The 16,257-nt window shown below is 41.4% G+C and overlaps 1 protein-coding gene across 1 annotated transcript in view; it reads right to left on the bottom strand.

The window, feature by feature from the left end:
* The window catches only part of LOC308082404 (leucine zipper protein 2-like), a gene marked incomplete at both ends in the record, with an annotated part of 164,101 nt that overhangs the window by 55,825 nt on the left and 92,019 nt on the right, over nucleotides 1-16,257 (bottom strand). The window contains one exon of the mRNA XM_080424142.1: nucleotides 7,388-7,469. Within this exon, the coding sequence (XP_080280268.1) occupies nucleotides 7,388-7,469 (82 nt within the window). The remainder of the gene's footprint in view (nucleotides 1-7,387; nucleotides 7,470-16,257) is intronic.

Here is a 16,257-nt window from a genome sequence, read left to right as displayed (position 1 = left end):
ACCATTTGCAGATGTTATCATGGGCCTGAGCCTAGTTGCTTCTTTTGGGCTTGTTTTCATAGACCTGGCCGCTTGTTTCTTTTGCAAAATCTGGCAACACACTGATTACCTGCATTACACCTGCAGTAGCCTACTAGGGAGGAAGTGAACAGTGATGCAGTTGCAGACTGGACAGAAATATGTCTAATTCATGTTTTATGTGTTTTAACTGTCTTGTTGCAGGTGATCGAGGTAACATAAAATGGCTAATCTTACACACATGAAGTAGCATTATGACCAGGGGGTATTTTGATGGTGGCCGTTTGTATCCACAATGTTTGTTTTGATGTGTAGGCTAGTAATGTCCTCCATGCTTAGCAGTTTAGCTTAGCAGCTAAAGCTAACTTGCACTGGGAGGTGGTGACTGCAGAGGCTCTAAGCTGCTACTCTGTGATTCTGTTGTGATGAATTTCTTTGTTTAAATGTCAGTGTGTGTGCTATGTCCAAGAGTTGCTACATGTTATATCTTAATAAATAGTTTTATACTTTTATACTCTATAATGTTACTTCTGCCACTTTTTGATGTCACATGTTTTACTAATCATTGTTAAACATGAAATAATAATGCCTTCACTTTACAACGAGGCCCATGATAACGTTTGCAAATGGTCTACATACTCTTTACGAATGCCTTACGAATCATTTATTAAACATGAAAGATAATTCTAGTAATTGTTTGGTGTCTGCATTCATGAAAGCCAGGTAGTTTGCAACAGGTAAGGACAAAGTCACATTTACAGACAGTTGTAAATGATGAACTGTCTTCACTTTACTATAGGGCACATAATAACATGTAATAAGGATTTATAGATATTTTAGGAATGTTTTACAAAGCATATGTTAAACATGAACAAACACATTAACAGACAGTTGTAAATGATGAACTGTCTTTACTTTACTGTAGGGCACATAATAACATGTACTAAGGATTTATAGATATTTTGGGAATGTTTTACAAAGCATATGTTAAACATGAACAAACACATTCACAGACAGTTGTAAATGATGAACTGTCTTCACTTTACTATAGGGCACATAATAACATGTACTAAGGATTTATAGATATTTTAGGAATGTTTTAAAAAGCATTATGTTAAACATGAACAAACACATTTCCCAAATTACCGACAAGGAAAATTGATCATGTGGAAATAATGATCTGCAGATAATTTTTAAATTTTTTAATTTGTACATTTAGAAAATATGTAATAATTGCATAGAAATTGTTTGTTGTTCATGCCTTGGGCTAGAACAAAGATTTAACACATGATTTATGAAGTCTTAATACATGTTTAAAGGAGAATTCCGGACATTTTAAGTGTTATCTTTGATGTGTCGTTACTCACCTACCGACGTAAACAGTGGCATTGTTTATTTCAAGAGATTCCCCTGTCGTCATATTTTCAACACCCTCCGTTGTCATAATGGGAGCGCGTGTCATGGGTAAATTCGTCTATTATAACCGATGCAAAGTTATTTTTTTCTCTACTACTACTCATTGTGGTGTCTCATGATAGTAAAACATGCAGTGAAAGTTCCTGAGAGGCTACCGCTAATGACGAACGAGCTAACGCTAGTTGCTTGTTTCTCTCCCAGAACCTGGCAACTTGGTGTTGCCATGTTGAGAAACAAGCAACTAGCGTTAGCTCGTTCGTCATTAGCGGTAGCCTCTCAGGAACTTTCACTGCATGTTTTACTATCATGAGACACCACAATGAGTAGTAGTAGAGAAAAAAATAACTTTGCATCGGTTATAATAGACGAATTTACCTATGACACGCGCTCCCATTATGACAACGGAGGGTGTTGAAAATATGACGACAGGGAAATCTCTGGGAATAAACAATGCCACTGTTTACGTCGGTAGGTGAGTAACGACACATCAAAGATAACACTTAAAATGTCCGGAATTCTCCTTTAAAGAGATGTCCTATAACCACGAAAAAACTAGATTTATACCACTTTATAAATCATTTACAAATGATTTCCTACAATTTAAATGACATTATTTAATGATGAACAAACTCGTATAAATAATGTTTTAATGTGTTTTAAATAATGATTAAATGATTCTTAAATATTCTACAACGTTATTATAAATGATTTAATAATCATTAACCCATGTATATAAATAGTTTGTCTATGATTAGTTCTTTATCTACAAATAACTTGTATATATTATATAACATCAGTTACAAATGATTTAATAATCATTTACAGATGTATTATACATTGCTTATTCATGAATAGTTTTACTACTTACTAATGCCTTATAAATGATTTGTAACCGTAGTTATAAAGGTTTTAGTAATCATTTACAAATGTCAACAAACAGGTTGTTAATGATTTGTTTATAGTCTACAAACTGCTTATAAACGTTTATAAATGCTTTATAATGGGTCATTACAAATGATCTAATCATTTACAGATGTATATAAATGGCTTATTAATGAATAGTTTACTACTTAATAATACCTTATAAATGATTTGTAACCATAGTTATAAAGGTTTTAGTAATCATTTACAAATGTCAACAAACAGGTTGTTAATGATTTGTCAATAGTTTACAAACTGTTTATAAACGTTTATAAATGTTTTATAACGGGTCATTATTGTAAAGTGCTACCAATATTTGTATAACATGTTAAGCCTGGAACCAAGCCGTCCAGGCTCCTGGTGAATCATGACCATACAACATTTGATTCTGTGTCAAAAAATATTTGAATATTTAATTATATTATTATACTTTACTTAATAAATGCCCTTTTTTTTAAACGGTTTTAATTTTTTTTTTTACACAGAATCAAATGTTTTATAGCCATGATTGACCAGGAGCCTGGATGGCTTGGTTCCAGGCTTAACATTATGTATATAAATACTTGTGTTTGTTGGTGAGAAGGTATATAGGCGACAGAGTGCTGCTACCAGTTTAAAGCACAAGTAAGTCCGCAGACATATAGTGGCTTAATCTGTCACTTAATTTTAGCGTCTGTCTTAGTTACAACGAGATGAGAGAGGGAAGTTATATTTTTCTATTGATTCAGTTTGGCAAATGATATTTTATGTGGCTCATTAGCTCAAGTCCTCTTTCAGACCCATCTCAATGAGCTGGTGTGAATCATCAGGAACTATGTAATGTCTCAGTCAGTTGACTCCTTAAATTTACAGGGAAACAGAGACAAGATGAACAAAAACTTTTTTTGTACGATGAAGTAGCGTATTCATTTATGAAAAAAAAAACATTAAAAGTTGAAATATGGAGATTAGACGGTTTCTGCCCGACAGCAACGATTTGTTCTATGGGGTCACCCAGGTGGAATAAAGACATTCCATCTCTGTTGTTGTTTTGTTTGGTTCTCGTGAAGAATCTGATTAAAGTTGAAAACATAAACCAAAACAAAGACTTTAAATAAGATGCACTGTCACACACTATCTGGGGCTTTCATGCGCTGTACATAGAAGATTATGCCGTTTAAACTTGTCCCTGGGGAGAGAAATAAACCCTATCTCCCACATCATAAATGTCAAACCAACAGCGGAACGCTGCACACTTCATATTATGAAAATGGCAACGATACGCAATATGACTGTATCACTGTTTATCTGACAGTGTAACAGATATTATGAATGTTCATCTTAATGTCACTGTGGGCGTTAAGCTTCAAGAGAGCGAGGAAGACAACTTTATTACAGTGGTGGCAAAATATAGCCTATACCACAATGTAGAAATACTCTGAAAATGCCTATACTTTCAAAATCTTTCTTGTGTCAAAGTACAAAAGTATTCTACACTATTTGAATGTAGCTATCTATAGTCTGTACGGCACTACGATGCATAGCTCTGCCATGATAATCTAGGCTAGCTACTGTTCATGATAATGTTCCTTTATATTCAATCCATCAGCTAAATTATTAAAAACAGATTTCCTGTGAAACGAGGGGTGAGTGTATATATTTGTGAAGACAAATGTTCAACCCCCCCCCCCCCCCCCCCACCCCCCGTTGCAGCTCTGTATGTAAAGTTGTGTCATAAAAAATGCATGTATTAACCACTATGGCACTCGATGTGTGGACAAATTAAACCGTAGCCACATAATTATGCATAAATCCATGAATATTGAGCCTCTTCTGAAGCTCACCGAAAAGCACTCTGAACGTTCCCTGTGGAGCAGGTCCAATGTCAAATTGACGACGTTAATGACCGTGACGCAACACAATGCAATCCACTTTGTGGAGCTTTGGCGTAAGTCTGAAAAGTAAATAGTAACTAAAGCTGTCAAATAATTATAATGGAGTAGAAGTATAGAGTATAAACTACCTAAGTAAAATAAAATGTAGCTAATCAGGCACCTATAGTTATTGTCTCCACCAGGCCGAGACTATGTTTTACACCCTGTCCGTCCGCCCATCCGTGTGTCCGTGTGTCCGTCCGTCCGTCTGTGAGTCCGTAGCAGGTAATCTCCGGTAATCTCCGGCACCATTGGCCCAGTCGCAGTGAAACTGTGGACACACACTCCGTGGATGCCAAAGCCAAACTTCTGCCCCAAATGTTTCAGATTTGCCTGTTATAGCGCCACCAGGAGGCCACAATAACCTACCTAACCTAGCGGAGACCTGTGCTCCGCGGAGCACTTTTTCTAGTTTAAAGTGCATTACCGAGTAAATATACTTAATAGCTTTACACCAGTGAGTAAGAGGTCAGGAGTTATTTTTGACATATTGAGTAATCTCAAATGTATTCTCCTCCTGGGGGCCTGTGTGCTTAATTATGCTGCACTTGATGTGCTGATAATGAGTTTGTTGTGGGAACAAGAGACTGTCTGAGGAGAGAGAGGTGAGTGCATAATGTACTCATCTCCCATAGGAACACACACACTGGCCTCTCTGCAACATTACTATTCCTTCCTAACCAATCTGTGCGTGTCTCCCATATAGACTGTAAACAAAGAATGGACAGCGTTACGCCCATAGACTCTACAGACCGTAAATGCTATTGGTTGGGACCAGAGCGGTGGTGGGGAACGATTGCTATTGGTTGTGTAGCTTGTCAATCAAAGTATCACAAGGTAGCCACGCCCCTCCTACAGCATACCCTACTTTATCATCAATTTTAAAATAAATGGGACCATAATTTACCAAAACATATATCATGGTGATTGAAAGAAGACTTGGAAGCGACTGGAAGCATATAGTATTTATGAACATGTTTATTAAGGTAATAAAATCAAGTCTTAAAGTTGTACAATGCAGAATCAAAAATAACGATTTTTAGCAACCTCTGCTGTTCACTACCGTCACTGCATACAATTTCCGTAGTCCTCGATTACCCAGAATTCCATTTGTTTTCACCGGAAGCCGGAAGCGTTTCAAAAAGCGATCTTTTAATTGTTTTATACTATCTACGGATCGTTTCTCTTAGCCAGTGGAGCATTAGTTACCATGAGCTGTGCTTTCTTTTTCTGTTCTTTTTCGATCTTCCAATCCTACATTCTCTTAAAATCAGCGTGAGGTTCCTTTTTGTTATTAGCGCGGTAGTTCCTGGCCAAACAGGAAACCGTTGCGGTATTTCCTGGCCGACGTCATGACGTCGGCCAGGACGTCGGCCACGACGTCATGACGTTGGCCAGGAACGTCATTTTCCCGGGAAAGTCCCCCCCGTCCACGTTCAATAGAAAATATATAAATAAAAGGCTTCCGGGGGTGAAATTCATGGAGTGGGTGTTGTGAAACTTTTGCCACTCACAAAAGATATACAATTTAACTTTAGTTTTGTTGAAAACGTTACCTAGTATGCCTTTAAGTTCGGCAAAAACCCACCCACTTACATTGAGAGTTATTTCTTCTGACACCAGCAGGGGTAAAACAGCGAAACTACAGGCCATTTATATGAACGGTCACTTCTTACATAGACTCAATTTCAAAGGCGGAAAGCTGGGACCTTGGTGTCTCCATCGGAAAGGCCGGTCCGGTGGCACCGATTGGAGAGCAGGGAGAACATATAGGGTTCACTCTCCATCTCGGGTGTATACCTGCCGTTGCTGTCATGCAGAAATCTTGTATCTCCATTTTTCAACTTTGTATGTTTTTTTTTTGCGGTGAATTAACGCTATGGGACAGTTCAGAAACCTGCCTACCAATGACATCATCGGTGAGGATTCCAAGCTTATAGAAACTGCAACCTTTCTCTTCTTGTAAAGTTAACATACTGAAATAGAAGCCACTGATATTGCATTAATACAGATTATAAAAAGTTTTGAAATGACCAAACATGCCTATTGCCTACCGATGGTGTTGCTGGCCTGGTAGGCCACGGTCCACAACACTTCTCGGAGACAGAACGAGTAGACAGAAATGGTGCCATCTTATAGCCTAATGAGCATTAATGAGGACCAATTATAAGAAGTGGAAAATGGGTGAAGTGGCCCATGTCAATTAGTTTGATTAACTGTTGCGCTCCTAGTAAAAAAAACTCAATCTAGAGGAACTCTAGAATCTAAAAGTGATTCATAAACTGAAATGTTTTTCTGAGTAAATATTTTATCAGTAAATGGTAAATGCATATAGCGCTTTTATCCAAAGCACTTTACATAGATTGTGCATTACATTCACACACACATTCACACACCGATGGCGGAGGAAATCATGCAAGGCACCAACCTGCTCATCGGGAGCAATTAGGGGTTCAGTGTCTTGCTCGAGGACACTTCAACACTAAAGGCGGTTACACACCGGCGAATATGCGAATATACGCAAAATTCGGACTCGTTCCGAATAATTAAAAGACGCTTTTTTCACTCCGCGAAACTGGTGTGGAAGCTTGCATTGACTTTATAAGGTTTAAAAAAAAAACGTATTATTCGCATGAAAAAAATCGCCCCGGTGTGTAAGGACCTTAACTCTGGGGGAGCCCGGGATCGAACTGGGAAACCTTGCCGTTCCCATCAAGCCGCTCTACCGGCCACTCTACTCCTGAACCACTGCCGCTCTATAGAGGCCCAGTACCTCCTTGTTTAGTGGACACATTTTATTAGGATATTAATGTATTTGATCAATCTTGTTCCAGAGCGTCCATGAGATGCACTTCCATCTCACATCAGGCTTTAGCAGGGAGGGGGTGGGGGGGGGGGCCTTAAGACACAGCGTTCCATTTCTGTCCCTTACGATGAGTTCTAATTAAGTGGCAGCAGGACCAGGGAGCCCTGGAGAGTTGGCAGCTGTGATAATGAGCCTGGATCACTGGGAGGTGATCTGGCTGACAGGTGTGACAGGGACGTGGGGGTGGGGGGGTGCAGTATGCTGACGGCCAGGTCAGCGCGGGTGTGTGTGTGTGTGTGTGTGTGTGTCTTACCGTGGCCTGCTGCTTCTCTGCTCTCTCTGTGGCCTCATCCAGCTGCTTCTGCAGGGCTGCCTGGAGGGATTTCATCTCCTCCCTGTGTCCAGTGAGAAACCCTCAGTTAGCACATATTGTACAGTACAGGAGAGCACATGCAGTACAATACACTACAGGACAGTACAGGACATTACAACCCATTGCACACCTCTGCTGTTCCACAAGGCACTCCAAATAAACTTGTTAAAAAAAGTACAGTCTCCACATATTTATTTGATTACCAACAAGGTGACATTTCAAGCATCTTATTGTACAGTAGCTCTTCCTCAGTTAAGACACCCGAAACGTCACTTTGGTAATCTAATACCTTTACTATGGGAGCATGATCCGGTTTGCAGACTTTTCTATTTTAACGTGTTCTTCAACCAGCGCTGGATTTTTTATATTTTATATTTCCACGCCTTTATACTACTACTAATAATAATAATTCATTTTATTCGGAACTCGCTTTACATTTTTGCAAATCTCAAAATGCTACAGGGTTTAAAAACATGGCATAAAACAGCACGGTCGCCCATGGTGCGGAGCCTTAGGGCGGATTCAGACTGGGTCTTTGATTGATTCGATCTGTTCCCGAGTACGATTGCCCTCTCCCTGCTGGCCAGCATTCACATTGCCCATGATTCTCCCGCACGAGTACACTTCAATTCAACTGTAATGGTACTTAGGTGCCTCAAGGGGCGCTGTGGACTATGGGCCTTTGGGAGATAGAGAATATCATGTCAGAAGAGTCACGATAAGAGTTTAGAGTGAATAATAAAGGTTGACGGTGTTTCTGACGTTGTCTAGGGCTATAATATTAACAGAACAACAATACACAACCAAAGCAGTGTGCGATGACGGTCTTTCAAACATCGCAACGTAACGTCTGAAATGATCGCTAGACAGTGACATCACTGACGCATCCTTAACAGTGATGTCACAGACTAATCCTTGGTATCTTTATCCTAGCAGCAGCGCTCGCTACTCATGTGTTTTTTGTGTATGTTTTTCCACGACCCGCGCTACTCAAACACTAGCTTGGTTTATTATTTCTTGTCAACATTCAAGTAGAACTATGAGAAGAGGTCAAACCCTTGCTTTCTGCACTCCAAATAAAGGGTGGAATGGGGAGCTGGTGTTTGCTGGTGTCTTGCTGCTAATAACCATTCCAAACAAGGAAGACTCCACAGGGGGGTTTTGGGAGCAAACAGGAAGGCTTGCGAAGTGCAGCATGTTTGAACGTTTGCTCTGATTTCATGACACAGTTCCGACCTCGCGCACACTCGCTCATCGGGAAATAACAGAACCATGTTTGTCTGCACAACTCGTAGTGTGAGGACTGAGTCGGGTCAGATAGAAAACGGAGCCCAGCAGAGTTTAGGAGCTGCTGCTTTCCAGGCTGTGAAGTAGAATTCTGTATGGTGGTTGGTCACCATATAACCCTGTTTGAAATGAAAATACAACAGCTGTCTCTGGACCTATTATTGTCTACATGTCCAGTACTACATCACACACAATCATTATGTTAAATTCGCCCTTTGAGGCTAATTTATTCTTTGTCACTTAGTCGATTAGCTCAACATTCAGTTGAAAAATACAATATTTACAGTACAACTGTTACGAACATTCAGGGCATACTCACCCATACTCGCCTATCCCCATAAATGGAGATAACCGGAACCATCCAGGACTGACATCGTAGTCCCCGGTTTGGGCATGACAGACATAGCCAGCTCCATATGTGGGAATGCCTGACACCACCTGACATCACCGCCGTGATGTCAGGAGCCACCCTCAGTGGTATAAAACAAGCCGTATGTCAGGGTTGAACTAATCTCATCATCGGCATTAGACCCAGTCTTAACCCTTCCAGAGTGAACAACATAGACCCAATCAGGAATAGCTCATCAGACAATCCAGTGTCCTCGGCGACGCTCGAAGATCATCTTAACTCTCTCCAGAGTAGCAGGAGATTAGCTGGCCTTACAACCCAGTTAATCACGGATGGCATATTCAGGACGACTAGCTGGCCTTACAACCCAGCTAGGCCTTCACAGTGGCTCTTGAGTCCGGTTCTAAACAATCAGCCGATTATAAGTGTTTCAACAACCAACTGGCTAAGCTGTGTCTTGTTCTACTGTAGATCCTGTAAGCTAACTGTATTATGAAGACATTGGTCTATAAGTATTCTCAGCACTTCATCACTCCACACAGACCTCATTGAAGCCGTGCTGAAGACTGGCGCTGCATTCATAATGCTTGTAAGACAACCTGGTGATGATAAATGCATCAGAATGTAATGGGTATCCTTGTACCACGACCTGGAGAATGCAATGGGTTTCCTCTGCCACTTGATGCTACTGTGAACAGATCATTGCACTGCATGTAAAGCAGCTGAGTGATAGCTGATAGTTGGAAATGTAATTTATTAGGATATAAACCCCTTGAGATGTACAGTAGCATCTCATTTTCAGGGGGGTCCCACAGGTTACATGTCATTGCTCCGACATGTCATTACTAACCCTATCCCTAACCGCACGCGGAAGCTACGTAGTCGGAGTTGTGGGATGTCAGACTTATTAAGCAGTCACCGTCCCACATGGGGCTCGATTTGTAAAAATAATTGGGTATTTCCTTAACCACTTAAAGATGGAGTGCCATGATATTTTTCAACCCTAAAACCTGATCATAAGGTATTATTATTATGTAAGGATTTTTTTCAACCAAAAAAAAGTGTACAGTAAGTGTTAAAATGTTGTTTTTATGTAGACACACCCACCAGTGCATTAAGTATACCTGGTTCTCACCTTAGCACCTCCTCCACCACCTTAGCACCACCCACCTGTCCTAGTCCCTCCTCCTCCTCATGCCCACACCTGTTGTGTTATGATAATGAGGGGGAGGGTGTGGGCTTTGTGATGTCACTAAAGCGCTGTTTCTCTATTGGCACGTTTGACCCTCAAGGTTTCAGCCTCCAGGAAGAAACTCCAAATAGTCAGAGAAGACATAAAACACCATAAAAACACCACCGGGGGGCTTAATGAAGTTCTATCAACCTCATAGACACATGGAAAACAGAAAAAGTGCAAAAACATGGCACCACCTCTTTAATATAGTTCTTCGTATGACAAGGACCAAAAATAGCCTATACGCTATATTTGCCCAAAATAGGGACCAAGGTTTTCAGGGAGGGTTAAATTGTGATATTTTCTAACATAAATATTAAACATATATTCAAGGACCACCCAAAATGAAATGTATTTAGCCGCGGACCCCCCATGCTATTTTCAACTGTGTTGAAAAACATTTAAAACTATCTCAAATAGCCGATCTACAAGCTCACAACGCGTCGATGTAGATCGGCTAGTTGAACTAAGTAAAATATGCCTAATAAGTTTAGGGATAAGGGGTATAAGGCAAGATCATGTAAGATCATGCAAGATAGGGCTCACGTGGTCTCTCGTGCGGGATACCCGTGTTTGAATACTGGGTAAGACAAAAGGTTTGAATGCAAAAGTCGAATGCAGCTTTCAGATGTGTAGTGCATTGCATTGTGTTAGCAGTACATATCCATAGTTATGCATGAAATCATTGTCCAGAATACTCTACTTCAAAATGGACCTTGTAAACAGTTACATTTCTGACCATGCATTGTTAGCTTGTTCTGCAAAATTCTCAGGTTTTCTCTTCTTCATTTTTCATTACAACCACTGAGCAGGTTGTAATTGAGCTTGGCCACAATTTAAATGATTCCACACTATTTTCTAAGAACGAACACATACATGTGCTGGACAATCTATGAAATATAGCATCCCATCTGTACAGTATTCAGTCATGGAACACTTCCACATTCAGAAATGTCACATTTCGCCCGTTCTACAGATGTTACCTTTGATAAATATTTCCCGTGTTGTGGCACTACACTCGCAGCGAAAATTATTTTCAGAAAGCAATCAAAAGGAAGTTAAGAGCTGTCGAAAGCAAATGATTTGCAATAAATCAGCTGTCCGCACGCTGAATGATGGAGTCGCTCGGTAATTGCACTCGACACGTGTTTAAGTGGAACCTTTAAAAGCTGTGTCGTCAACAAACGCCTTTAAAAATAAACCTGGAGCTCTCAAGTGCTTTGGTAAGCAGTGTTCAATGGAGCCGCTGTGTTCATTGAAGTTGTTGGATGATGCTTCATTTATACTTTGTTGTATAACAGCGTGGCACATGGGGTTAAACAACAAAATGGGACTGGCCTTCAAAATCGTAAATGCAGATTTGCCCGAAATGCCCCCTATACCCGCATATCTGTCTAAATACCTCCAAAAAGTTAGTGACACCCACAGTCACGAAACTAGAGGGAGCGTAAACAACAATCTGGTACCACCCACACATAAAACAAACATGGGCAAATTCTCCTTCTACAGCACGGCCACCAAGGTATGGAATAGTCTAACCCCATCCCTCAAAAAAAAATGCTGGGCTCATTTAACTCATTCAGTGCCAGACTTATTTCAAGCTTGTTGATCCCTGTGCCAGTATTTTCAGCATTTTTACTCATCTTTCAAGAATATTTTGAATATTTTGTGCTATGACAAAAACAATAAACAATATCTCAAAATAAAGATTAGACTCTCTACTTTAAAAAAAAAAAAGTGAGTTGCTAGCATGTTCCGTTCTGTAGTTATCGGCAGAAGAATACAGCTTGGTTTCACCAAAAACAGCCCTTTAGAAAGAAAAACCTGAGATAAATGCAATTTAGTGTAGGAAACTCTCTGAAGCAGAAATCACTGTTTAGCCTTTTATTTTAGACCTCAGTGACATCAGATGTATTGATATTATTATTTTTCAAACAAATTACAAAAAAAAAAAAAAAAGTAAAGTGTTTTTTTCCCCATTGTTTTCATAGTTTTAGTCAGCAAGGCTCAGCTTTGCGTGATACAGTGCAAAGCATTCCCCCTTATGCAGGGGCACTTTACAGGCTTTGCAGTAGAACTTGGTCTCCCTCCGCAGCTTGTTTTTTGAGCAGACCCTGCAGCGTTTCCCTGGTCGCTGCTTACGGGGGGTCGGCCTAAGCCGAACAGGAAAATGGCCTTTCATGTTGGCAGACAGCCTGGTCTGAGGGTCAAGGTGTGGCACCCTAGGATCCCGTGCAGGTCGTCTTGGGGCGGTCCATGCCTTGATGATACTGTCGATGAAGGTCAACATTGTGTTGTATTTGCCCTGTGGCTGTTTGGCTCTGTACAGTACAAAGGCATTGTAAACACATATTTGGAACATGTACACAACAAATTTGTTGGTCCATTTGCTGGACTTTCTCGTGAACGGGTAATAGGCTATGTTCTGATCCATTTTGTCAACGCCATTCATTTCGGCATTGTACTCCACAACACAAGCCGGCTTCATTTTTGGCACCCTCTCTCTACAGCCTCTCTGCCACACCCGCGTCTCTTCCATCTCATCTGGGTGGAGTGTCGTCACCATTCGGACCACATTTGTATCCCGCCATGCTACGACCATCACCCCGGCCTGGTGAAGCGCAAGCCTTTCCCCCACGGGCAGGTCAGAAGTGGACACATTACGTATGGCCAGTGGTTCTCCTCGTTTCTTTCTCAGTGTACCGCACACGTGGGTCTTCATGGTCAGGAGCTTATGGCACAATTTCACTGAGTTGTAGTAATTGTCCATATAAAGATGGTATCCAAAACCTGAAAGGCCATCTAGGAGAGAGGTCACCGTTTGTGCTAGGCAAACACTTTGTGCCTTACCACAGTATGGCCGCAGATTGTAGCAATAGCCGGTCTCGGAGTCACAGAGGATGTATGACTTTATTCCATATCGTATCGGCTTTTGGGGGTTGTACACTCTGAAGGAAAGCCTTCCTCGCCACAGTAAAGTTCCTTCGTCAATTGAGATGTTGACATCTGGCTGGTAAAGTTCCTGGAATTTTGTGACCAGGTAGTCCAAAATAGGGCGGATCTTGAACATTTTGTCTCTGCGATTAGGTGGTACTGGTGCTGTGTTATCAGTGAAATGCAGGAATCTCAGTAGGAGCTGAAATCTGTTTCTGGCCATGGTCTTGCTGAAGTAGGGGGTCGACATCACTTCATCCGTTGACCAGTACATCTGATACTCAGGCTTGAGAATTATTCCAGTGAGAAACAAGAGCCCTAGGAATGCTTTTAGTTCCTCCACTGTGACATCTGTCCAAGTGTGTACTCTAGAATGTGGGTACATGTCCTTTATCTTCTGAATGGACTGTTCTGCATACATGTTCGTCTGATCAACTATGATTTGAAGCAGCTCATCAGTCAGGAATAACTCCAGGAAGTCGAATGGTTGATCTGACTCCAAATCAGCAGCAGCATTGAGAAGTCCTGGTGTCGCAGTGAACGGAATATGTTCTGGATGCCAATCCTTCTCATCCATGCCATACCAGCAGTCCTCATCCAGGTCACCACGCACACGCCCACGCCCACGCCCACGCCCACGCCCCTTCTGTTGCTGTGGTCGACCTGTACATTACAAAAATACATAAAATACATAATTACCATAAAATACATAATACATGCATTTACCATACAATAATTTTTTTTATTTGCGTGGCAAATGTGATGTGCAAAAAAATACACTTTTTGTTCTCACCTCGATTTGCTCTGCCAACAGGTGGTGTAGCAATGAAACCGGACTGTGCATCCCTCGGCTCAGTATCTGAAATCACAATACAATATCAAATGGTTATGATAAATATATGTACACAAAATCAAATCAAGTATTTACACTGTCTCTGGGCCAGGCCTTTAGACACTTTTAGAATGAATGAGAGACTTTTTACAGTTGCTGTGTGGATTTTTTGTAAATGATAAAGCATTGAACAATCATATAGGATACACATTTATTTGTCCACTTGTTTCAAGCTGGCTTGGGTTGTGAAAATGTATCTGATTTGATTGATTTATTGAATACTTTATTTTAGCAGTTTGCAAAAAAAGCACATTTCAATACAAGGTCAGCTAAGAGGATTTAGAACCCAAGAAAGCCTATGGCTTGTTTCCATTTTTTTGGTAAGAAAAGTGAAAATTCTTACCACTGTCACCACTGTCCTCACATAACAGCTGCATGAGAGAGGGTTCAGGCCGTTCAGACAGAGGGCGCCTCTCCTCCAAAGCTGCGTCTAAAACCACAGTACACAAAAAGGCATTTAGTAAATATATAACAATATCTTCTTATACACATAATGTGTGTGCGCCTGCTTGTATATTTGATAGCAGATCTACAAGCTAGTACATATAAATACATTCATTTCATTTCACCTCAAACACGATAAAAATGTCTTCTTACTGAATTATTATTGAGTCAATGAAGGATAGATTTACCCGGACATATATGTGTGTGCGGCTGTGCGCCTGCTTGTATATTTGATAGCAGATCTACAAGCTCAGTAGTAGGTGCACACAGTAACAGGTCCGTGAGCAACAACATGTGGTTCCTAGACTTCCTACTGCATAGCAATACACTCACCGTTATCCTCTCTCATCGGGACCCACTCCTCGTCCTCGTCCATCTCCAAATCGGACACAGACGCTTGTGAATTATATGGACTCTCCACATATTCACGTCGACCGGTCACTCTCTCACTGCGACGGGGCCTGGCGGAACCGATGCTGGCCACACTCTCAGGATCCCCCGGGGAAGCGAGTCCCACGGGCGGCGGTGAAGTGTGTTGCTCAACAACACCCTCCTCCTCGTCGTCCTCGCCTTCAGAGAGGTCTGATCCCGTGTCTAAAGGATCGGACACGACGGGACGAAGGAGCGGCATCGTTTCGAACAGGGTACGCTGGCGAGACGATCCTCGACCTGGAGCCATACTGGGCCCTGGGGCCGCCCTGGACCGTGGAGCTGAACGGGACCCAGGGACAGGATTGTCCACAAAACGTCGTGGAGGACGGCGTGTGCGACCGGAGCCGCGCGTTGTCTTCGCTAGCTCCTTCGGCATGTTGTTGGGCGTAGACTACTAGCTGGATCACTAGCCTACTACTACACTACTACTACACTACACTATGGATGAATATACTAACTTACAACTGGATCACTACAACTACACTATGGATGGCTATATCTACTTACTGGATCACTACAACTACACTATGGATGACTATACACTACAACGGCTACTTCTACACTATGGATGGCTACACTTACTTCTCAACTCAAACTCAATACTATCAATAATCTCTCTCTCTCTCTCAAAATGACTGCTTCTCTCTCTGTTCTTACCTACGCCCACGATCAGGTAACGTACGCCACTCTCCTTTATAGACTTTTGTTTTGATCACGTGGATGATGGCGATTTCAGGGTTCCTTTGATCACAAAAGCCCAAACTAAGTTGTTTTGGTTAGGTGGCTCGCCTGTTTTGGTTAGGTGGCTGGCCTGATGTTGGGTTTTCTTTGATCTTAGAAACCTCAAAGCAGTTGTTTAGATCACGTGGTTGATGGTGTGATTTCACGTTCCCTTTGATTGCCGAATGTTTATATATGATCTGTCACAGAAGCACCAAACAAACTTTTTTATTTTTAGTTCTTATTTAGGGTTACCCTAACCCTACATACATTGTTATGATCATGGGGTCACTCTGACCCTTATAAATTTGGTTCCTTTCATCACAGCAGCCCCATATTAAGTGACAGGTTGGGGAAGAGGGCCCTCTAGTGTTTAGATTAATAAAACCTAGAGCCGCCAAAAGGCGTCATTGGCATGAATGGCGCACTGAAAACAGCCGCCAAAAGGCGTCAATGGCACTAAATGAGTTAAAACAGCCCTAAAAACTCATCTTTCTGGAAGCCATAAGAGTACCAGT

The sequence above is a fragment of the Gymnoscopelus braueri genome (genome assembly GCF_963280865.1).
Source record: "Gymnoscopelus braueri genome assembly, chromosome: 1".
Lineage (NCBI taxonomy): Eukaryota > Metazoa > Chordata > Actinopteri > Myctophiformes > Myctophidae > Gymnoscopelus > Gymnoscopelus braueri.
This window is presented reverse-complemented; position numbering and strand designations above follow the sequence as displayed.